General features: G+C 36.4%; 1 protein-coding gene across 8 annotated transcripts in view; it reads left to right on the top strand.

The window, feature by feature from the left end:
* LACE1 (lactation elevated 1) overlaps positions 1–25,471 on the top strand; it is a 201,090-nt gene that overhangs the window by 70,004 nt on the left and 105,615 nt on the right. For all 8 annotated transcript variants that reach the window (XR_826767.1, XR_826768.1, XR_826770.1 and 5 more), the window contains exon 7: positions 21,981–22,039. Coding sequence is in view for 3 of the 8 variants with exons in the window: in XM_010856641.1 (XP_010854943.1) it covers positions 21,981–22,039 (59 nt within the window). In the remaining 5 variants the exon portion in view is untranslated. The remainder of the gene's footprint in view (positions 1–21,980; positions 22,040–25,471) is intronic.

The following is a 25,471-nucleotide window of genomic DNA, read 5'->3' as shown; positions in this document are numbered from 1 at the left end:
GCAGAGACATTACTTTGCCAACAAAGGTCCGTCTAGTCAAGGCTATGGTTTTTCCTGTGGTCATGTATGGATGTGAAAGTTGGACTGTGAAGAAAGCTGAGCACTAAAGAATTGATGCTTTTGAACTGTGGTGTTGGAGAAGACTCTTGAGAGTCCCTTGGACTGCAAGGAGATCCAACCAGTCCATTCTAAAGGAGATCAGTCCTGAGTGTTTTTTTAAAGGACTGATGTTAAAGCTGAAACTCCAATACTTTGGCCACTTCATGTGAAGAGTTGACTTATTGGAAAAGACTCTGATGCTGGGAGGGATTGTGGGCAGGAGGAGAACGGGACGACAGAGGATGAGATGGCTAGATAGCATCACCGACTCGATGGACATGAGTTTGGGTAAACTCCAGGAGTTGGTGATGGACAGGGAGGCCTGGCGTGCTGCGATTCATGGGGTCGCAAAGAATCGGACATGACTGAGCAACTGAACTGAACTGAATGTTAACATCCGACTGGAATGCTGTTATACCAGATATCTGCATGATTAAGTCCTTTCCTCTTTCAGGTCTTTGCTCAAAGGTTATTTTGCCAATGACACCTAGATTCATTTCCCATTTGAATCTACAAACCATCCCATTTCCCCTGGCACTGCTTCTTCTTACCTGCTCTGTTTTTTTCATGTAGCATTTATGGATCTACCATGTACTTCATTTATTTATTTATTTTACTGTATTTATAGTTTATTATCTGTGCTCTTCCAGGATACAAAAGCTTTAAGAGAGCAACAACTTTTACGTCTTCTTTTCACATATATGTATATTTTAAGCACCTGAAATAATGCCTTGCACATAATTGGATCTCAGTAAATAGGCTTAGAATGAATATTGAGTAAATGTGTATTTTTAAAGGTTCTCTCTGCAGTATTGAGAATAGATTGTGGGAGTGAGGTTTCAAGGTTGGAAGTAGGGAGACCATTTAGAAGATGACCGTAACAATCCTGAGGGCAGATGACGGAGCAGTGAAGGTGGTGAGAGTAGTCAGGTTTTGCAGGCAGTCAAAAGGATTTAGTGATAGAATGAATATGGGTTATTAAAAAAAAAGATCAAGAATAGCTCAAAGATTATGACCTGAGCAATTGGAAGGGTAACTTGGCTGTTTATTGTAATGGGAAAGACTATAGGAAAAGCTAATTTGGGAAGGGAGGTAGACGTAGGGTTCTGGGGTGTCTATGGTTATGAGACAGATGCATATAAATTTGGATTTCAAGGAAAGGTTTGGACTGGAGATAGAAATTTGGGAGTCATCTGTCCTAAAGGAAGCTGGTAAGAGCAGCCAATGAGTAGGAGAGCCAAGAGTATGTTGAACAAGGAAAAGGGAAGCGGTACAAAAAAGATGGATGATCACCTTTGTTAAATGCTGCTAGGAGGTGAAAAATGAGGTTGAGAGTTGATCATTGGAATTGGTGACATGGAGCTCATCACTGAACCTGAAAAGAGCAATGTAGTGGTGTGAGTTTTTTGTTCTGTTTTTTTTTAATTGTCATGTCACATTAATGACTTATAGAGAATTTGTAATCTACTAATATGCCCAGATATTACTGTGTGAGCTGCTGTCAAACTAGGTCTCTCTCTTTCTCTATTTTTGTAGTTGATCTCTTTTTTCTTCCTGTTTCAGCTTATTAATTTGTCTATGTTTTTCATATTATTAATTTATGTTGATATTTTTAAAGTATGATTCTAACATTATTTTTAGCTACCCCTACTAGCTATGACATTTATAAGCTTAGTAATTGTGCTTCTATATCTTCAGCTGTTCATTAATTAAAATATATAAATAGGGTTAGGCCGGAGAAGGCAATGGCACCCCACTCCAGTACTCTTGCCTGGAAAATCCCATGGACAGAGGAGCCTGGTAGGCTGCAGTCCATGGGGTCGCTAGGAGTCGGACAAGACTGAGCGACTTCACTTTCACTTTTCACTTTCATGCATCGGAGAAGGAAATGGCAACCCACTCCAATGTTCTTGCCAGGAGAATCCCAGGGACGGGGAAGCCTGGTGGGCTGCCGTCTATGGGGTCGCACAGATTCGGACACGACTGAAGCGATGCAGCAGCAGCAGCAGCAGCAGCAGCAGCAGCAGCAGAAGGGTTAGGCCAAGTTTAGACTCTTCTTGTATACCGTAAGATGCCTTATTTTAGGGAAACATTAATTAGTTCATCAATACCTTAAGATCTAGTTATTCAAACAATTATAGTTATACATAATCTGTTATACTATAGAGAATTATGAATGATTTTTCAGATGCATTTATTAAAATCCTTATAATGTTCTGTATCTCATTCTTGTGATTTACTAGTGTAATAGCCCTATGAGACAAGGCAATGAGTTTTTTCATATTAGATCATCAATGGGGACAGAAGGCTTGACTCTATTCCTTCGACTTGTTGACTTAATAGTATCTTCAGTGTTACCTTTAGGCATTCAGGATAAGCTATGTTCATAAAAAGCAAGGTGCTTGAACAAGCTTAGAATGACTCCCCAAGCAAAGACTGTTGAGAAGAAAATTGCCAGTGGCTGCTCAAGCTACTGCAGTGTGTAAACTGAGGAAGGCCAACCACAGGAGAGGTTAGGAACATTCTGGAGCTCATAGCTTTGTAGGAGTAAACAAAGTTACAGGGCCACTAAGGTAGCACATAGAAATCCGAGATGGAGCCGTCCCTATGGAGGAGACTGAAGGTCCAAGATGCAGGATTCCAAAAATCGGGCATTAGCCACAAATTTAAAGAAAGCCTTTTCTAAATATGAATCTAGATGGGATGCTTAGCATACACCAGGTTTTTTAACCATGGCAGACAATCAGTCATCATAAGTAGCTTACTATTTTAATATAAAGAAGATGGTATATATGTTATATATATATGCCATCTCCTGCTGGTGTGTGTGTGTGTGTTCCTTCATGACTGAAGAAACAAGACTTAGGAAGATTAAGTTTGAATGTCAGGAAAAGTTAAATGTGTAGGACAAAGAATGGGTCAGTGGTTGCCAGGGGCCTGGAGTGATAAGGTGTTTGACTACAAAAGGCCAGCACCAGAGAATTTGAGGGGGAGTTTGGAACTGTTTTGTATCCCGATTGTACTGGTGGTTACATCTGTTAAACCTCATAGAATTGGACAACAAAAAAGTTAGTTTTCCTGTTTATAGATTAAAAAGAAATCACATGGATAGTGAGTGACAGAACAGAGGCTAGAATGTAGGTTGTGACTCTTTTGACACACTGTCCTCTATCTTTCCTTCTTGTTGGTCATCACTGATCTTTTTCTACCCCATCCCAGGTATAGTATGTCCTCTTTTCCAGCCATCAGAATGCATTCAACTTTTTCTTTAGGTTACTGCTGTTAATTTCTAGCCCCCGGATACTTATTATTATTTTCAAAATAGCTTCTGCTTATTCTCAGAGTGTTATGCGAGGTGGGAGAAGAACCTTCTTGGCAGAGGGTTGAAGCAAAGCGCAGTGATTGGAGAGAGAATGACCTGTTTGAGGAACTGAAAGCTAGCCAATGTGGCTGGAATACACCAATGAAGGGGAAGTAGTATACAGTGAGGTACAGGATGAATCTGGAGAAGTGAGAGCTCAGACCTTATAAAGCAGTAATAAGGATTTTGGATTTTATTATAAGAGAAATGGGAAGCCACTAAAGTGCTTTTAGTAGGGACTGGTAAGATTGGATTTGGAATACCACTCTGGTTATAGTATGGAGAATGGGTTATAGGATGGGGTACAGTAATATGGTGGATTCAGGGAGACACTCTAGTAGGTTATTGCTATATATACAATATATGATAATAACAAGAAATGATAATAACTTGGTATAAGGCAGTGATCTCATCTTGGGGGGTATTTTGCAAACCAGGAGGTATTTGGCAATGTTAGAGATATCTTTGATTGTCACCACCCGGCAGTAAGGAGGAGTTGGTGCTGCTACTGGCATCTCATAGAAGTCAGAAATTCTGCCAAAACATCCTGTGGTGTACAGGGATGCCCACCCCCCCCCCAAAACTGAGAACTATCAAGCCTAAAATATCAATAGATATGAGGTTGAGAAAACTTGATATAGGATACAGAGAGGATAGATTTGAAAAATAGTTAAGAAGTAAAATGGGTGTCACCTGGTTATAGGTTGGATATTGAGGAAAAGGAAAGGACAATTTCTAAATTTCTGGCTCATACAACTGGGTAGGTGGTAGTGCCTTTATTCAATAAAGACAGAATAATCTGGAGGCTAGAAGTCCAGAAGATACTGCCTAGGAGAAGAACACTGTATTTTTCCCCCCTCTGTTATCTTTAGCTGCTATGCTTAACTTTCTTCCACATCATTCATCTTATCCCCTCCATTTCTTGTTAGAATGCATCAATTAAGAATAAAGGTTGTTGGTAGAAATTACAGTTATACCTTTATTGTCAATTTGTAGATAAATGTTATTAATTTTAATAGAAAGTGATTAGAAACCTTTAATTTTAATAGAAAATAATTGTTAGCCAGTAAAAGCAAGGCCAGAATTTAGGAACTTGGAAGAGAAAATAGCTCTGGAGGTAGTAGTCTGGGAAAGTCCAGTACAAGTAAAGAAAGGGAAGCGATACTTGAGGGGTGAAGGGAATAAGGTACCAAAGAGTGACTGCCTGTGTGTCGCTGTTTTTTCTAGTCCTCCCTTCTAAGTCCTGCCTTGCTCAGGTCAATGGCCTCATTGTCTACACCGCATAGTTGTTAAAATCTCAAACCAGTGTCAGCTCATGATTACTACTTTGGCTTTTGGCTTCCTGAGTGTTTACTGGTCTGCAGGGATTTTTCTACTTTCTTGTAAACTCAAAATATGTTTAATGTATTTTAACTATTTGTAACACAACATATGGAGTGCTGTTTTACATTTTCTAGGGTAATCTGGTTAAGATTCTTGAAGCAGAGAGGATCCACAGGAATAGGAAATTGCTGGGAAGTTTTTAGATAAAATATATCTATTTTAGTTTATATTCAGTTTCTTACTTTTATAAACTCTCAAGTTAATGATTTATTTAGCATTTTTGTCATTTAGGTAAATACAAATGTACATGTACAAATGCTCATGTACAAATAGACCTATTTTTACATTTTGAAGATGATACTGTCAGATCATTAGAAGAGCCAGAAACAAAAATTAAAATATCATATATATGCTACTCACTTTCTAACAAAATTTTGTTCATTTCATGATATTCTAGTAGGAAAAAGCAATACTATAGATTAAGTGCATGGAGACTCTAAGAACAAATTAATAATAGATTGGTAGATTAAGTTAATTAAATTGAAATTAATAATTAAACGTAAGAACTTGTTCAATCAAAAATACAAATATATTTTTGTAGAGAAAAACAATATGCAAGTTGAAATGGCTATGCTTTTTGACAGTAAAACAAAAAGTGCTAAAAGAAAAAAATCCCTTGTTTGAGGAATGCATTGTGGACTTCTAGTTTCTTATTTGTTTGTTTATTTTTGCTGCTGCTGAGTCTTCATTGCTGAACACGGGCTGTCTCTAGTTGTAGTGAGCTGGGGCTACTACTGTTGGTTGCAGCGCAAGGGCATCTCATTGTGGCGGCTTCCCCGGTGGAGCACAGGGGCTAGGTGTGTGGGCTTCAGCGGTTGTGGCACACAGGCCCAGCAGTTGGGACTTGCAGGCCCTAGAGCACGGGCTCAGTAGTCGTGCCGCACAGGGCTTAGGTGTTCCACCGCATGTGGAATCTTTTTGGACCAGGGGTCGAACCTGTGTCCTCTGCATTGGCAGGCGAATTGTTATCCAGCTGACCACCACCAGGGAAGTCTCTTGGACTTTTTAGTTTTTAATTCACTATTTATTATAATGAAAATACTATAGATAGCCTTATAACGTCCAAGAATAATCCTGTGTTATTTAGATTATCAGGCAACAACACTGTGTGATTCTTACTCAAGCCAATCTGTTTGTAGTAAATAAAAGACTGGATATCACTGGGAAGTTGGTACATGCACACACACACACATGCTCATGTAATTTATCATATTAATACTTCTAGGGGGTCTTCCCAGGTGGCTCAGACAGTAAAGAATCTGCCTTCAATGTGGGACACCTAGGTTCGATCCCTGGGTGGGAAAGATCCCCTGGAGGAGGTGATGGTAATCCCCTCCAGTATTCTTATCTGGAGAATCCCCATGGACAGAGGAGCCTGGTAGGCTACAGTCCATGGGGTTGTAAAGAGTCAGACACGACTGAGCAACTAAGCACACACACACACAATACTTCTAGGGAGAAAAAAAATCCATTGACGTTCTCCATAAAAGCATAAAAGAGCACTTGACAAAATTCAGCATCTTGATGTAATCACACCATGACATATAAATAGATGGAGAGTTTCTTAATATGATACCAAATATATGTATATCAGTTCAAAAGACAGAAGTATGCTTCCTGGAAACATTGTGGTATATCTACTACAAGAATGAACAAGCCAAGGATGTCAGTTATCACTTTTTAACAGTAAACTATAGTACAGACTGAAATATTATAAGAACGACTAGGTGGATAGGGAAAGAGGAATCACCATATATCTTAGGTTACAGGAGCCCTTGAAGATTAGTCATACCACTCCTTTTTCAAGGTTATGTAAATAGAAAATACTTTAATATGGGAACAATAAGTAGGAAAGAGAAGTAAGCAAGCATTAGAAGATTATTTTGTATTCTTTAAAAATAAGGGAAACATAGACTCTGTAATATAGAAGATCTAAGCTGAGCACCGAAGAATTGATGCTTTTGAACTGTGGTGTTGGAGAAGACTCTTGAGAGTCCCTTGGACTGCAAGGAGATCCAACCAGTCCATTCTGAAGGAGATCAGCCCTGGGATTTCTTTGGAAGGAATGATGCTAAAGCTGAAACTCCAGTACTTTGGCCACCCCATGTGAAGAGTTGACTCATTGGAAAAGACTCTGATGCTGGGAGGGATTGGGGGCAGGAGGAGAAGGGGACGACAGAGGATGAGATGGCTGGATGGCATCACTGACTCGATGGACGTGAGTCTGAGTGAACTCCGGGAGTTGGTGATGGACAGGGAGGCCTGGCATGCTGCGATTCATGGGGTCGCAAAGAGTCGGACACGACTGAGCGACTGATCTGATCTGAAGCTGAGAGAAGACAAACAAATGGGTTGAAACCTTTTTACTAAGAATTCAGATGAAATTAAAAAAAGCAACATGTGATAAAGGGGTTTAAATTAAATCAGTTAAAATCAGTATTAGAAACACTGAAGTGTAGAATTGAAACTATAGAAAATGAAATCAGTGATGAGGGGAAACCACTTATAAAGCTCTGGTAGTGTGCAGAAAGAGAATAAAGAATGAAAAGATTTTTTTAAAAAGTGAGTCCTCTGGAAGAAAGAGGTCTTAAAATGTGAATTTATTAAAAAAGAAGTGTTGGAAATAAGAAAATTGATCATAACAGTGAATTGAGGTTAAGTGAATATTTGTAATTTCTGCTTGCTTATTTATTTGTAAATTTTGTTCCCCTTAAATAGAGAGTTTACAGATCCTAAGTGATAGTGTCAATATTTGTGGCACTGATAACTAGGGAAAAAATAATATATATATTGTCAAGTATATTAGAATTTAAGATACCCCTTCTACTTTTCAAATTGCTAGAAAAGACAAGGGATCAAAGTAAAAATATTTCTTAAAGCAAAAGCTAGAAAGCAGAAGAAACAGCAGAAAAAAAGAATAAAAAGCATGGAACACAATCAGGCATGTCAATGACAGGAAATATAATAAATGGGTTACATCCTCTATTAAAAACTAAAACTTCTTCTGGTGTGGCTGAATAAGCTCCTAACCAAAAGACCTTCTTGCAGACAGCCATAATACATTCTGAACAAAATATGTAACTCAACTATCTGAAGGTCCCAGAAAGATTGTAGAAGGGAGACAAAACCTGGAAGAGAACCAAAATGAAGAGAATTTTCTTTTAATTTTTTTTCTTTCTTTCTTTTAAAAAAATGGTTATCAGCTTTAGGGCAGATAAAGTGAGTGATGCATTTAATGACTAAAATTCTGATAGAAAAACCACACTGTTTCTGGCTAGAATAACCAGATTGCAGCGTTTAGGGCAAGCATAGCTGCTGGAAAATGAAAAATGAATCCCAGGGAGAACTAGATTGATATAGCCCCAGGTTCTCAAGTTCTGTGTATAAATTCTCTGACTGGCCTCTGAACCATACAGTTGCAGAGCAAACTAGAAGCTTCCTAAGGATAGGGGGCTGAACTTAGATTTGAGTTTATAGTTTTAGTCCAACCAAGGTAATTTCCTGCTAAGACAAAAATATCAATGGTCTTCAGAAACAGAATCCAGAAGGTCCAGAATACCATCCAAAGGTGAAGAATGAGGAGATATTACCCATTCTCAAGAGAAAAAGCCATCAGCAGATAACAACTCCACTATGCCCCGGATATTGGAATTAGCAAACAAGGACTAAAACAAGGACTGTAACTATAATTTAGGGGGAAATGAGGTAAAGAAAATATGTTTGTAATGAATGAAAGGATAAGGAATGTCAGCAGAGAAATACAAACCATAAAAATACCAAATTTAAATTTTAAAACTAAAAGAAGACAGTGTTTTGAATAAGAATTCACTTCAAGAGCTTATTAGCAGAATGAGGATAACAGCAAAGAGCCAGAGAGAACTTAAAATTACCCAATGTGAAGAAGAATAGAAAATGACAGAAGTAAAGAAACAGAGACTTAAGAATTTGTGGAGCTATAACAAGCTTTCTAATATATTTTTAATTGGAATCCCAGAAGGCAAGGAGAGATAATGGGTAGAAAAACTTTTGAAGAAATAATGGTCAAAAATTTCCCCAACTTGGGTGAAGACATAAATTTACAGATTCAAGAAAACCTCAGTGAAATCCAAGCAGAATAAATATAAGAAAGTACTGCTTATACACTGTAATTGAATTTCTAAAAGCCTAAGGTAAAGAGGAAATCTAGAAAGCAGCAGAGAAAAATGACGTTAAATACAGGGAACAATGATTAGCTCTTTTTTTTAAATTTTATTTTATTTTTTAACTTTACAATATTGTATTGGTTTTGCCATATATCAACATGAATCCGCCACAGGTATACACGTGTTCCCCATCCTGAACCCTCCTCCCTCCTCCCTCCCCATACCATCCCTCTGGGTCGTCACAGTGCACCAGCCCCAATCATCCAGTATCATGCATCGAACCTGGACTGGCGACTCATCTTGATGACTTCCATTAGAAACTGTGGAGGCTAGAGACAGTGGAATGACATCTTTAAAATGCTGGGGAAGAAGTTATCAACCAAGAATTTTATATCAAATAAAAATTTCCTTCAAGAATAAAGATAAAATAAAGATATTCTGATATCAAAGAAAGCTAAACAAATTCATTAGCATCAGATATGCAATACAAGCTATTCTAAAAGAAGTTCTACAGGTAGAAAGGAAATGATAACAGACATTTGGATCCTCAAGAAGAAAAGAAGAGCATCAGAAGTGGTAAATATTGGAGTAAATATAAGTAACTACTTTTTATTTTTAATTTATTAAAAATAGAAATGACTGTTTTATGAGATATTATAACATCATCTGTGGGATTTATAATGTATGTGGATAGGATGCAAATGACACATAGTACGAAGTGGGATGTTTAGATGGACTTATATGGATGCAAGGTTTCTACATTTTTTTGTGTGAAGTGGTATGATATTAATTCTAAGTGTGAAAAGTTAAGGATACTGGTAAGCTTGGAAATATTGCAGGTTTGATCCTCAGTTCAGTTCAGTTGCTCAGTCATGTCCGACTCTTTACGACTCCATGGACTGCAGCACACCAAGCTTCTTTGTCCATCACCAACTCCTGGAGTTTACTCAAACTTATGTCCATTGAGTTGGTGATGCCATCCAACCATCTCATCCTCTGTTGTCCCCTTCTCCTCCTGCCCCCAATCCCTCCCAGCATCAGGGTCTTTTCCAGTGAGTCAGTTCTTTGCATCAGGTGGCCAAAGTATTAGACTTTCAGCATCAGTCCTTCCAATGAGTATTCAAGACTGATTTCCTTTAGGATGGACTAGTTGGATCTCCTTGCAGTCCAAGGGACTCTCAAGAGTCTTCTCCAACACTACAATTCAAAAGCATCAATTCTTCAGTGCTCAGCTTTCTTTATAGTCCAACTCTCGCATCCATACATGACTACTGGAAAAGCCATAGCCTTGACTAGATGGACCTTTGTTGGCAAAGTAATGTCTCTGCTTTTTAATATGCTATCTAGGTTTATCATAGCTTTTCTTCCAAGGAGCAAGCATGTTTTAATTTCATGGCTGCAGTGACCATCTGCAGTGATTTTGGAGCCCCACCCCCAAAATGTCTGTCACTGTTTCCATTGTTTCCCCATCTATTTGCCATGAAGTGATGGGACCAGATGCCATCTTCTTTGTTTTCTGAATGTTGAGCTTTAAGCCAACTTTTTCACTCTCCTCTTTAACTTTCATCAAGAGGCTGTTTAGTTCTTCTTTGCTTTCTGCCATAAGGGTGGAGTCATCTGCATATCTGAGGTTATTGATATTTCTCCCGGCAATCTTGATTCCAGCTTGTGCTTCATCAAGCCCAGCATTTCTCATGATGTACTCTGCATATAAGTTAAATAAGCAGGGTGACAATATACAGCCTTGACGTACTCCTTTCCTGATTTGGAACCAGTCAGTTGTTCCATATCCAGTCCTAACTGTTGCTTCTTGACCTACATACAGATTTCTCAGGAGGCAGTTCAGGTGGTCTGGTATTCCATCTCTTAAAGAATTTTCCACAGTTGTGATCCACCCAGTCAAAGGCTTTGGCATAGTCAATAAAACAGAAGTAGATGCTTTCCTGGAACTCTCTTGCTTTTTCGATGATCCAGCAGATGTTGGCAGTTTGATCTCTGGTTCCTCTGCCTTTTCTAAATCCAGCTTGAACATCTGGAATTTCATGGTTTGGTTCTAGACCACTGCAATAAAGCGAGTACTACAATAAAGTGAACAACATAATTTTTTTTGACTTCCTAGTGCATCTGAAGATTTTTTTATACTACTGTAGTCTATAAAATGTGTTAATAGCATTATGTCTAAAAAACAACATATACACCTTAATTAAAAAATATTTTATTGCCAAGAAATGCAAATCATTATCTGAACCTTTAGTGAGTTGATATCTTTTTGTAATAGTAATGTAACCAAACCCAGATTTGATTGCTTGCTGCTCATAAGCCAATAATTTGAGAAGCAAGTGTCAGTAGAAGAGAAAGGTGCTTTAATCATAAAAGGCAGCAATCTGGGCAGAAGGTAGACTCATGTCCAGAAACCAACTCCAAAAATTCTGCTTAGCCATGACAGTTTTTAAAGGGAAAAATGGGGTTGGGCAAAGAATCTCAGTGAATCATTGAAGTAGGATGTTGGGTTCTGCATCATTCTCCATTGAGTGCAGACTGACTGACTCTTCAGATGTTATCTTGCCTTCATGATCTGCCTGCGGGATTGCTAAAGAGGCTGTTGGGGGTAGAGAGCTAGTAATTTTGTAACTGCTTGGTTCTTCTTTCTTTCTTTTTATATAGGAAAAGAATCAACAGATTTGACAAGGCATGGTACAGCATTCAGGAGAGCTTAAATCAGGAGTTAGTTTCAATTGCTTAGTAACCTCATTCCTATAATTAGACTCTTAATTATAGAGGGTAGCAGAAATGGACAAGCAGGAAAGGGGTAAAAGAGCTACTTTCAGTAACATAAAAGGTCACTAACTGTAGATCACCATAACAAATATAATAATAAGGGAAAAGTTTGAAATATTGTGAAAATTATCAAAATATGACATAGAGACATGGAGTGGACAAATGCTGTTGGAAATATGGTGCTGATAGATTTGCTCATGGAGAAGGCAGTGGCACCCCACTCCAGTACTCTTGCCTGGAAAATCCCATGGATGGAGGAACCTGGTAGGCTGCAGACCATGGGGTTGCGAAGAGTCGGACACGACTGAGTGACTTCACTTTCACTTTTCCCTTTCATGCATTGGAGAAGGAAATGGCAACCCACTCCAGTGTTCTTGCCTGGAGAATCCCAGGGACGGGGGAGCCTGGTGGGCCGCTGTCTATGGGGTCGCACGGAGTCGGACACAACTGAAGCGACTTAGCAGCAGTAGCAGCAGCAGACTTGCTCAACACAGGGTTGCCACAAACTTTCAATTTGAAAAAAATTCAGTATCTGCAAAGCTCAATACAGCAAAGCAGTATAAAATGAGGTTTATATATTGTTATCCCTAGAACAACAAGAAAAATAAAATAAAGGCCAGCTGACAAAAAGTAATTTTAAGATGTATTCAAATAATTTTTAAAAAGGCAAGAAAAGAACAGATGAAGAAAAAGCAGAAGAGACAAAAAGAAAACAATAATTAAATCATAGCCCTAAATATGAAATGCTAAATGATTTTGAGAAAGAAGAATGGAGCTGGAGGAATCAACCTTCCTGACTTCAAACTATACTACAAAGCTTCAGTCATTAAGACAATATGATACTGGCACAAAAACAGAAATATAGACCAATGGAAAACATAGAAAGCTTGGAGATAAATCCATGCACCTTTGGGCACTTTATCTTTGACAAAGGAGGCAAAAATACACAATAGAGAAAAGACAGTCTCTCAATAAGCAGTGCTGGGAAAACTGGTCATGTACGTGTAAAAGAATGAAATTAGAACACTTCCTAACACTGTACATAAAAGTAAAGTCAAAACGGATTAAAGACCTAAATGTAAGGCCAGGAACTGTAAAACTCTTAGAAGAAAGCATAGGCAGAACACTGACATAAATCACAGCAAGATCCTTTATGACCCATATCCTAGAGTAATGGAAAGTGAAATGAAAGTGAAGTCGCTCAGTCGTGTCTGACTCTTTGCGACCCCATGGACTGTAGCCTACCAGACTTCTCCACCCATGGGATTCTCCAGGCAAGTATACTGGGGTCGGGTGCCATTTCCTTCTCCAGGGGATCTTCCTGACCCAGGGATCGAACCCCGGTCTCCTGCATTGGAGGTAGACGCTTTAACCTCTGAGCCACCAGGGAAGCCCCAGAGTAATGGAAATTAAAACAAAAATAAACAAATGGGGTCTAATTAAACTTATGAGATTTTGCACAATGAAGGAAACTAAGCAAGGTAAAAAGACAACCCTCAGAATGGGAAAAAGTAATAGCAAATGAAACAACTAATAAAGGGTTAATCTCCAAAATATACAAGCATCTCATGCAGCTCAATACCAGAAAACAATCCCATCAAAAAATAGGTGGAAGACCTAAACAGACATTTCTCCAAAGAAGACATACAGATAGCTAATAAACACATGAAAAGATGCTCAACGTTGCTCATTATCAGAGAGATGCAAATCAAAACTACAATGAAGTATCATCTCATACCAGTCAGAATGGCCATTATCAAACAATCTACAAAGAATATGTGCTGGAGAGGGTGTGGAGAAAAGGGACTATGCTTGTATTGTTAGTGGGAATGCAAATTGAAAGTGCCAGTATGGAGATTCCTTAAAAAACTAGGAGTAAAACTACTGTATGACCCAGCAGTACTACTACTGGGCATATACCCTGAGAAAACCATAATTGAAAAAGACACAAGTACCCCAAGGTTGATTGCAGCACTATTACAATAGCTAGGACATGGAAGCAATCTAGATGTCCATTGACAGATGAATGAATAAGGAAGTTGTGGTGCATATACACAATAGAATACTACTTAGCTGTAAAAAGGAATGCATTTGAGTCAGTTCAAATCAGGTGGATGAACCCACAGCCTATCATACAGAGTGAAGTAAGTCAGAAAGAAAGACAAATATTGTATATTAATGTATATATATGGAATCTAGAAAGACAGTACTGATAATCCTACCTGCAGGACAGCAAAGGAGACGCAGACATAAAGAACAGATTTTTGAACACAGTAGGGAAGGAGAGGATGGGATGATTTGAGAGAGTAGCATTGAAACATATACATTATCATATGTAAAATAGCTAGCTAGTGGGAATTTGCTATATGTCACAGGAGACCCAAAGCCAGTGCTTTATGAGAACCTCAGTTCGGTTCAGTTGCTCAGTCGTGTCCAACTCTTTGCGACCCCATGGACTGCAGCATGTGAGGTTTCCCTGTCCATCACCAATTCCGGGAGCTTGGTCAAATTCGTGTCTATCAAGTTGGTCATGCCATCCAACCATCTCATCCTCTGTCGTCCCCTCCTCTTCCTGCTTTCTATCTTCCTCAGAATCAGGGTCTTTTCAAATGAGTCAGTTCTTTGCATCAGGTGGCCAAAGTATTGGAGCTTCAGCTTCAGCATCAGTCCTTTCAATGAATGTTTAGGACTGATTTCCTTTACAATTGACTGGTTGGATCTCCTTGCAGTCCAAGGGACTCTCAAGAGTCTTCTCCAACACCATTCAAAAGCATCAATTCTTCGGCGCTCAGCCTTCTTTATGGTCCAACTCTCATCCATACACAACTACTGGGCTTCCCAGGTGGTACTAGTGGTAAAGAACCCACCTGCCAATGCACGAGACATAAGAGATGTGGGTTTGATTCCACATCTTGAGATGCAGGTTCAATCCCTGGGTCAGAAAGATCCTCTGGAGGAAGGCACAGCAACCCACTCCACTATTCTTGCCTTGAGAATCCCATGGACAGAGGAGCCTGGTAGGCTATAGTCCATACGGTTGGACAGAGTCTGAAGAGACTTAGCACTCACACACACTTCAGACTCCGAAGACGACCTTTAGGGCTAAAGTGAAAGCTGTTGGCTGAGCCTCAGCCTGTCACAGTTGATAATGAAATAGATGGTTTTAAAAGTTAACCGAAGAGTCGAGGTCTTTGCCACTAGTTTTTGCCTGACGCTTTGGGGTCGTCTTTGTGTATGGGGATTCCCCAAAGTACCTAAGGTTTGTTTTCTCATTGAAGACTCCAGTCATGATATTTCCATTCATTGATTCTGTGTATAAAATGAAACTCTGGTATGAAAAACTACTTCATTGGTGTTTGACCTACTGCAGTAAATATATAAGTGTATGGATGGTAGTATTTTTGTAATCAAGATTTTATGTAACATTTTGTTGTTTCTCTTTCATTGTTTTTTTTTTTAAAAAGGATCCTGTGGAGCTTTTTCCTTGGACCCTGGTTATCACTGTTATAGGAAATTGCAGCATTTAAAATGTCATAGGATATCTAAAATGGGGGCTGGCAGTTATTATTTGAATAAAAAGATGGATTCAATTTATAAGACTATTCATAGAATTGATGGATAGGATTTCATCTTCCTGACTTCTCTAAAGCAGTTTTCATTCAAAATATTAGCCAAGGATACAAGTGGTAAATTATCATCAACAACAATAAATGTGTAGATGACCCTAACATTTCTTTCAGATTTTTAAATCTGTGTGTTGCTAAACAAATTATTGACACTAGCAATGAGAAGGAATGAGCACATAACAACATGGATAAATTTTAGAAAGATTAGAATGAGTTAAAGCAGCAGCAGTATACAAAGGAATATATACTCTATAACTTCATTTTTATGGAGTTTTATGTAAGGTTTTATGGTTTGCTTTGGAGATTTTAGTATATATGCTTAACTTATCACAGTCTACCGTCAAGTGATATTAGACTGTTTCAGGTATAGTATAAGAACTTACCATAGTATATACCCATTTTTCTTCTTCCAGACTTTGTGCCATTGTTTCCATACACTTTACTTCCATGTTATAAATCCCACAGTATATTGCTATTATTTTAGCTTGAAATTATTACCTTTTAAAAGGATTTAGATAATAATTTTAAAAGGCTCATATTTGCCCAGAGTTGCCATTTCTGGTGCTGTTTACTCCTTTATGTGTTCCAGGGTTCCATCCAATATTATTTTTCTCCCTGAGGACTTCTTTAAACGATTTCTTATGGTTTTGGTGTTTTGGGAATAAATTCTTACAGCGTTTGTATGTCACAGAAAGTCCCTACTTAAGGAGATATTTTTGTACAGGGTAGAATCATATGTTGACAGATTTGTTTCTTTTCTTTTGACCTTTAAAAATGTTGCTCCACTGTGTTCTGGCTTGTGTTGTTTCAAATGAGAAGTTACTATCATTCTAATCCTCCTGTATGTAATGTATCTCTTTTTTCTCTCCTTTCCTTTGGCTATTTTCTATTGCTACGATCTAAAGCTCACTAATATTTTCTTCTGCAGTATCTAATCTGCTGTTATTCCCATCCAGCATATTTTTTGTCTCACATATTATAGTTTCCATTTTGAAAAATTCTTCAGTTTAAAAAATATATATTTTCCATGTCTTTATTTGATATGCTTGCTCTTCCAGCTGCTTGAACACATAGAATATAGCAAAACTGCTTTAATGTTCTTTTCTTCCAAATTTATTATCTGTGTCATTCCTTGGTCTGTTTCTGTTGACTGATTTTTTTCTTTTTGTTCTGGGCCACATTTTCCTGTTTCCCTGCATGCCCAGTAATTTTTGTTTTTTATTAGATGTCAAACAATATGAATTTTACTTGATTGGATATTGGATATTTTTTGTCCCTATATACATTCTTGAGCTCTATTCTCTTTCTTACAATTTGATTCTTTTAGCTATTGCTTTTAAATTTTGTATGGCAGGACTAGAGCATATTTAGTCTAGGACTAATTTTTCTTGCTACTGAGATAAATCCCTTCTCAGTATTCTGCTCAGTACCCTGTATATTTAGAAGTTTTCCAGTCTGTCTAGTAGAGATAGGCACTATTCCTAGCCATGTGTGCACCCCAGTGATGGTTTCCTTGAGTACTTTCAAATGATTCTTCTCTTGGCTTTAGGTAGCTTCCTCACACATATATGCTGATCAGTACTCACCTAGGGACTCAGTTGGGACCCTCAGCAGGTCTTTAGCACTTTTTCACTGAGCAGCTCCCTTTTCTCTGGTACACTGATTGCCCTGTGAACTCTAGCTACTTTTTCTTCCCTAGAGTCTCACCCATCTCCTCAATTGGGGAATCGGAGCCAGGCTTTGCTTGGGTTCCCCCTCCTTGTGCATACATGCTTAAGTTTCCTGTTTTCCAGGCACAAAGTGCATACGTTTCTTATTCTCAGAGAGAACTGTCCCTTTTTTTCTGGTGTCCAGTGTTTATACAAAGCTGTGCTGACCAGAACTAGCATTATGGAATGCCACTCTTGAAGTCTTCCCGCAATAGTGTATTCAAGGAAAGCTTGTTAGAAAATGTGGATTTGAGCAGTAGATTGTATAGAAAAGAAAGTAAAGTCATGAGCTGGGCTCACTCTTGACTGAGCCTGGGAGCTGACATGAGCCTGGGATACCCATGCTTGCTTTCTGCTTCGTGGCACCCTGATTATTTTTCCAAGGTACTCTAGTCCCATTGTTACCTGCAAAGCTGCCTTTGAACCCAGATGAGATGAATAGTTCTCATTCTTTATGTTATGTTTATACCTTGTATCCTTTTATACCCTGTATCATGGTTATGATCTGTGGTTGTGTCTGTCAGCTGCAACAAGTCCAACTGGTTACGCTGTGGTTCTGAAAAAATCTATCAGTTTTAGCCTCTGAAATTTCTAGATATACTAATTACTAGCTGGAAATCAGCAAGTTATTTTAAAAAATCCTAGAGCCAGTTTCTTTGTCTGTAAAATGGAGGTAGAAATATTTGCTGTGTAGGAATATTAAGATTGTTGTTTGTGTGAAATGTCTAGCAAATTGCCTGACTCCTGCTAGGTATTCTGCAGATGCTAGTTCCTTCTTTTATTTATTTTTTGTCCTCAGCAATCATTTCAGTGCAAATAATAGGAATACACGAATGTACATTGAATTGATTATAGAATTGTAATATGCCGTCAAATGGACATATTTAATTCACTATAATATCTGCACATTTGGTATAATATTGTTTGAACTCCAGTTAGATTTTTTAAAAGAAGCCAAGTAGCTCTTCCTGCTTACATGGCCTAAAGATGCCATTTTGTTTTAATCTACACTAAAACAAGCATCTCCTGGAAGGGTAAATCAGATTGCTTCCATAGAATCATATAAGTATTTTATGTTAATTTTTAGGAAAACTCCTTTTAATTACCTATCTTAAAAGTTTTTCTTACTCAAAACCCCTATTTCTTATATAAATAGGTGTTATTCATCCTGGTCGTTTTGACAGTGGATTTTAAGGAAAAGATCTACATGTCTGTGGGCATCTCCAAAGTATTTATGTAGATCCTTGTAATTACTTTAAAAGTCCTCTTTGCATGTATTTCATCTGTAAGTATTATTACAGTTATTCACTGTGGAGAATGTAGAGGTCCTTATACCATTCTCAAAAACTGAATGTCCCATGATTCCAGTACTCTGTCTTATATGACCAAGTGCTCATTTAGCTCTGGTTAGTGATCATTTAAAAATTGTAGGCAAGAACTTCTGTTAAATTTTAAAATGCTATTTAGTAAATAATGACAAATGTTGATTTAAATATATTATAAAATCTTTATGCCTAAGAAAAATAATATTAAACAACTAAATATTAAAAATTCTGGTAGCTAAATAACATTTCAAGAGATGTATCTATTGTATTGATAATTAGCATAATATTTGAATTGCAAAAAACTCTTCAGTTTAACGAGTACAGTCCTTTTTCACTTAAGTGTCCTATAAAAACCTAAAGGTTTTCAAGCCAAATGAATTCTGTTTAGAATTTTGTTTAGAAAATACTTCCTAGATCATGAAATTTGAATTATATATCCTTTTAAAGGCTGATTTTTTAAAAGTTAAACCTTTAAAACTTAAATCTCAAAGATTTAAAGGCATTATTATTGTACTTTAATTTTGCTCGGTGGAAATCTTTTAATCAAGAATATTACAAGTGGGCCTTTACATTTCTCATAGCCATTAACCTTCTGAACGGTGCATGCCTATTAAACTACATCTTGAATGAATGCATGCTAAGTTGCTTCAGTTGTGTCCGGACTCTGCGACCCCGTGGACTGTGGCCTGCCAGGGTCCTCTGTACATGGGATTCTCCAGGCAAGAATACTGGAGTGGGTTGCCTTGCTCTCCTCCAGAAACTACATCTTAGGGTGTGCCGTATATGTCCATTCAAAAAGATTTCGTGAGTAAGACCAAAAGCCAAAACGTTACTTAACATAGATAAACTTTCATTAGTGTAATATTTTGGTTTTAATTCTGTAACATTTCATTTTTTTTTTAATATTCACTAGTGTTGTGTATGTTTCTTTCCCTAATAAATTTTCAAAGAGCTTATTAAGTCATAACTGACATACAATAAATGGCATGTTTTTAAAGGATACAATAATAATACAATAATTCAGGACTTCCCTGGTGGCTCAGATGGTAAAGTGTCTGTCTACAATGCAGGAGACCTGGGTTCGAGCCCTGGGTTGGGAAGATTCCCCTGGAGAAGGAACTGGCAATCCACTCCAGTACTCTTGCCTGGAAAATCCCATGGATGGAGGAGCCTGGTAGGCTACAGTCTATGGGGTTGCAAAGAGTTGGACAGGACTGAGCGACTTCACTTTCACTTTTACTTTCAATACAATAATAGTGACATAGGTATACATCTGTGAAATCACCACCACAATCAATATAATTAACATTTCCATCACATCCCCAATGTTCTTCCTCCCTTTTTTCATCTCTCCCTACCATCGCTGTCCCAATCTGTCCCTTCTTGAGAAAACTGATTTGCTTTGTATTGCTATAGATGAGTCAGCTTTTTTAGAGTTTTTATACATGGGATCACACATTCTGGTACTCTTTTTTTAAGGGGTGGAGGGTATTACTTCTTTTACTCTGTATAATTATTTTAAGATCCATCTATTTTTTGGTATGCATAAATAGTTTGTCTTTTTTATTGCTGAGTACTATTTCACTATGCAGATGTGCCACAATTTGTCCATTCACCTAATGATGGCCATCTGGATTCCTTCCAGTCTTTGGCTGTTACAGATAAAGCTACAGTTTCTAGCTGTTATGATAGAGCTGCTTGTAAGCATTGTGTGTGTTTAAAAATTATTTCATTTTTGATTTTTACTACTTACTGGCAGTCATGACCGTTGACTCTTTATCCCATAGCAATATTTTTATGCACATTCCCTAGCAACTTTGTAATTAGGGAAGACTATGAAAACATCTTACTTTAAACCCATTTCCTACATTTTACCCATTTTACTCATTTGAGGTATTGATTATAGGAAAAAAAGACCTCATTTTGAATTTTGAGATCCTCACAGTCTGGCTAGTATTATCTTACTTTTTGTAATATCACTAAATAAGAATTTTAAATGTAACTGAATTTAAAGCCTGTAGTCCTTAATTAACCAAAGAGCTTATGCAAATACTTTCTCCGCTATAATGATGTTATGATGAATATTTTTCTAAAGAGAATAAATGTTTTCTAATGACCATATTTTATTTCCAGAAGTAAGTGTGGCAGTTGAAATCTTAGTTATTAAATTTTCTTTAAACAAAAAAATACAGAAAGGAGCCTATAATGCAATACTTAAAAAGGAAAATTGAGACATTAACTTGTAATTTTTATCACTTGGAAGACTTTACTGTTATCTTTATACTTTTTTATTTTTTAAATCTTATTACTTTATAGAGTTGACTTTTAAAAGGAATGCTTTATTTATTTTGGCTGTGGCATGCAGCTTGTGGGATCTTAGTTCCCCTACCAGGGATTGAACTTGGGCCCTCGGCAGTGAGAGCACAGAGTCTTAACCAATGGACTGCCAGGGAATTTCCTAAAAGGAATGTTTAATATGCAATAAAATTTCAACCTTCTGAAAAAATATTCCAAGTCTCCATTTTTAACAAAAAGTATGCAGAGCTTAAAATTTGTTTCCTTATTCCTACTTACTGGTCCTTAATAATGTGTGCTTATGTGTGTGTATATGTGTATGAACATATACCGTGGCACATATATAAAGCAACATTCTAAGACAGTAAAAACTACCTGTTTACGATATAGAACTATATTAAATTTATAGTCTATTAAGAATGGAGTTTTAATCTTTAGGTAGTTTCTTTCTTTTTTCCTTCAATTTTGGCTGCGCTGGGTCTTCATTGCAGTGCACAGGCTCTTTGTGGCACACAGGCTTTTCTGTGGTCGCAGCACGTGGGCTCAGAGTTACGGCATGCAGGTTCTCTAGTTGCAGTATGCAGGTTCTCTAGTTGTGGCACGCAGGCTTAGTTGCCCTGTGGTATGTGGAATCTTAGTTCCCCGACCAGGGATTGAACCTGCATACCCTGCATTGGAAGCCAGATTCTTAACCACTGGACCACCAAGTAAGTCGTTAGGTAGTTTCTTTTAAAGTAGAGTGTCCCTAATGTTATTTACTTTAATGACAAATATATAACTTTGACACAAATACATACACAGTTCTATCTACTGGTATGTTCTCTTAAAAGGCACTGCATTACACAGTTTTCTGTACTGAGAACTTTTATTATGGGTGAGGTAAGGGGGATATAATTTGTTTCCTGATAGAATCTAGGTGTTCAAATATTAATAATTTTAAATAGATCATCTTTTTATGTTGAGTTATTGATTTAGGATCATTTGTGATATTGTCCAAATTTTTTGCTTGCATTTTATTATAGTTTAAAGCTAATTTGGTCGAAGGTCTTTTGATGTTCTTTCTATGATTGTTAATTTTTTCTATTTTTAAGAACATAATAAATTTTGTATAGTACCAGAATAGAGATGAATTTTGGTTATTTTTATTCTCCTTCACTTTTTAATTTTTTTCATCAGTAGAAAGCTTTATTTGCTAGGCTAAAATATAACCTAACATTATGATTTAGGCTAAGTGAAAAGCTAATACTAATTTTTTCTTTCAGATCTCTATAAAAATGGACTCCAAAGAGCTAATTTTGTCCCATTCATAGCTGTCCTGAAGGTAAGAAAAATCACTTACTTGTGTTTAGTGACTAATATCATATTGATTGGTAATCAAAGACTTTTACAGGATCACTATGGTCTTTCATTCAAGTAGAATTTATTTTGATATTTATAGTAATAGTTAAAGATACTAAAGAAGAAAGAAATCTTTTTTGTATAGTATTCATCAATTTGTATGCAGGAAAAATTGCAAAATATGGTATAAATTATTGTCTAGCTGAAACATTTGATAGTTTGCATTTTATGAATGTTAATTTGAGGTTTGCTCATAAATATTATAGTGGAATGTTTGAACTTATACATTGGTTTCTGAAAAAATATTTAATGTTCCTTGTTTCCTTCCGGTTAATGGCCATTAACATGTTTTCCCAGCTATTAAAGTTTCTATTTTAGAGTAGCATTATTACAAAAATATTCTAATATATTTAAATGTGATTGCCATCAAGTTATCATGAAATTATGTCAAGTTGAGGCACATCGTTTAAATATTTGTGTATATCACCACTGCATAGAGTTTAAAATAGTCTTCATTACAATATGATTAAGAATAAAGTAGCCACTTTTTTCACTGTTAATTTTAATAATTTTTAATGTAATTATTTAATAATGATTCTACCAATATTTATTGGGAACCTACTACGTGCAAAGTACTACATTAGGTATAATGGATAATATGTAATAAGTAAGTTGTGTTTCTTGCAAGTCATTTATAATCTAGTTGGGTATATACTATGTACCCAAATACCTCTAACAAGCAGAATGTGATAAGTATCAGAAAGAAGCACATATGCCCAAATATAATTCCTGTAATTCTCAGGTACATTTTTCACCGTCCATAAAAGCATATCCAAAGAAAGGATAGAACTGTATTTTTTTTTAAAGACATAAAACTCAAAAATTCTTACCAAGAAGGAGGAGTAAAAACATTTATTTTCAAATATTCTGAAGATGTAGTCAGACAATCTTTTTGAAATATACTTCAGTGGGAGCTATTGTTAGTGCCAAACTTTATTCCCTGTGCTATCCAAACATCTGTTTCCTTGACCAGTTTTAGGCTCCCAGAGGATTTTAATTTCTCTGAGATATTTATAGATGTAGGAAAAAGTACTTTTTGAAGATTTATGCTGTTAATAATTTTTTCCCCTTTATATTCTTATTTTACATTTGAGGAGAAGGTAGATTTGCAGTATTTTCTCCACCTGGGAATCTAAAGTAATGTGGTGTACGTAGATACCAAAATATAAACAGGGAAGCTAAGAAAAATAGATGCTAAAAATAGTTTCTTCATGTAGCATAAAACACACAAAGTATAAAGGGAAGGCTCACAGAATGTGACAAAAGGTTCTCAGACATCTTTGTAGCTATACATTTTTTTAAACCCCAAACCTTAGTTTTTGTGATATTTTAATACATCATTGCTAATAGGCAACAAAATTGGCCAGGTTGAATTTAATTCCTTCCCTTTCCTACCCTTAATTTTTTTTTCTTTTTGTTATTTGGAAACCCAGCCATATTTTTCCATAGATACAAAAATATAAATGGAATAACTATAAAAACAAAGGAAAAAGAAAGCAGTGATGGGAATGTCTTTCTCTCCCATGTTTAGAGGATTTGTTAAGTAAATTATAGTATAGTCACATGAGGGGAAATAGTATAGTTATTTAGAATGACATTTTCAAAAATTGTGTGATAATGTAGAATAATGCTCAAGGATAATATGAGTGGAAAAATACAACGTAAGTGTATCTATTACTCTTCTTGGAAATAATATATATACATAGAAAATACTGAAAATAAATATCCCTAAATGTAAACAGAACTTTTTTCTGAATGATAAGATTATAGATGATTAAAATTATCTGTTTTAGACCTTTCAGAGATTTCTGGAATGATATTGAATTATTTTTATAATAAAAACTTTTTAGTGTAAGTAAATTTTTACCCACCCTTCCTAGAAAATCAGCAGACCTGAATAAGACTACCCATATTCAAAACTGAGAAATCAGCAGAAGGTAAAATGAACTGAACATGGGTTCCATGTAGAGACTATTGAAAAAATGAAATGGCAGCAATAAGAAGGAAGTATCAGGAGTAGATGGGGGAGAGGTAGGCATGAACTAAACAAGTAAGAACACATGAAAACTTGCTTTAGAAGAATTATCCCAGGAAATGGCAGATTTTTTCCAGTTAAAACTTTGCTATATTATAAAAGAAACTAAAGTTATGGTACCAATGAAATAAGAAACCAGAGATGAAAAACTGTAAGATTAGATGAAAAATAGGCTGGCAGAGCTAAGAAAAGACTGAAAGCAGACCCATTAAAAAGTGAAAAGCATCTTAATAAAAGTAAGTCAGTGAATCAACACTACTGGAAATAAAACCAGTGATAAAGAGATCAGACTTATGAAAAGAAATCACACAAAATGAAGCCAAAATAGTCAGAAACTAAAAACTATTACAGCGAAGGTGTTAGTATGGAAACTAGACAACAGATCAAATATTCACATAGTTTGTATTTCTAAAAAAGAAAACATAAAGATAAAATAGAAGAATAATGTGCTTTTCTGGTGTAAAACTAAACTTAAAGGATAGAGAATCCTACAGTTACATAGAAGAAGAACCAATGGGGAAAAAAATCAAGCTGGACTGAGACTTTTTCACCTAAAGTTGGTTCTGGAATAGTGTAGAATAGTTTTTACTAAATTGAAAAAGAATAGATGTACCCTCTTGTCAATTGCACTGTTATGAAAATCCAAGCCCAAAATGTGTATTTTTGGATATATGGTAATTCAAAAATTGCAATCCTCATGAAGCTTCCTGAACAAACTAAGATTTTGCCCAGTCAAAATTAATAAATTATTAATGGAGATATTATGGTAAGAATATATTGGTGGTGGTCACTGAATTTGATTAAATAGTGTCTTCGGTATTATCTACAATCAGACAATAAAGTTTTTTTTTTTTCATTTCATGTGTGAACTTCTGTAATTAAGCTAACTACAGAATGCAGAGTATAAAAAAAGAGACCTCAGCCCACACTAGCAGTTTGAGTAGAGGACATGGCACATGTCAGGAGTATTTCCAAAGAGCAGGTTATGAAAAATTAGTTACCAGACAAGGCAGGAAAGGGCATTCAACTTAGAGGAAAAAGCACATGGGAAAAGCATGAGAATTATATAGATTAAAAATGTTGTGCTTAGTACTTAGCTCATTGAATTTTCATATAATAGTAACTACTGTTCTTCTGTTTACCTGAGGTTTGGGATTTTATTTAAAACTCAGATTCCCTTCACCCAAAATAAAAGCAGAGTATGTTTTGTATGTAAGTATAAAGAAAAAAACATTTTGGCAGTTAACATTTCCTTATTTATATAAAAAGATGGTTAATATTATGATTATTGTGCCTACTTGAAACTTCATATCACTTAAT

This window comes from Bison bison, unplaced genomic scaffold, assembly GCF_000754665.1.
Source record: "Bison bison bison isolate TAMUID 2011002044 unplaced genomic scaffold, Bison_UMD1.0 scf7180017864373, whole genome shotgun sequence".
Lineage (NCBI taxonomy): Eukaryota > Metazoa > Chordata > Mammalia > Artiodactyla > Bovidae > Bison > Bison bison.
The sequence above is the reverse complement of the archived record's forward strand: the minus strand, read 5'-3'. Positions and strand labels throughout refer to the sequence as shown.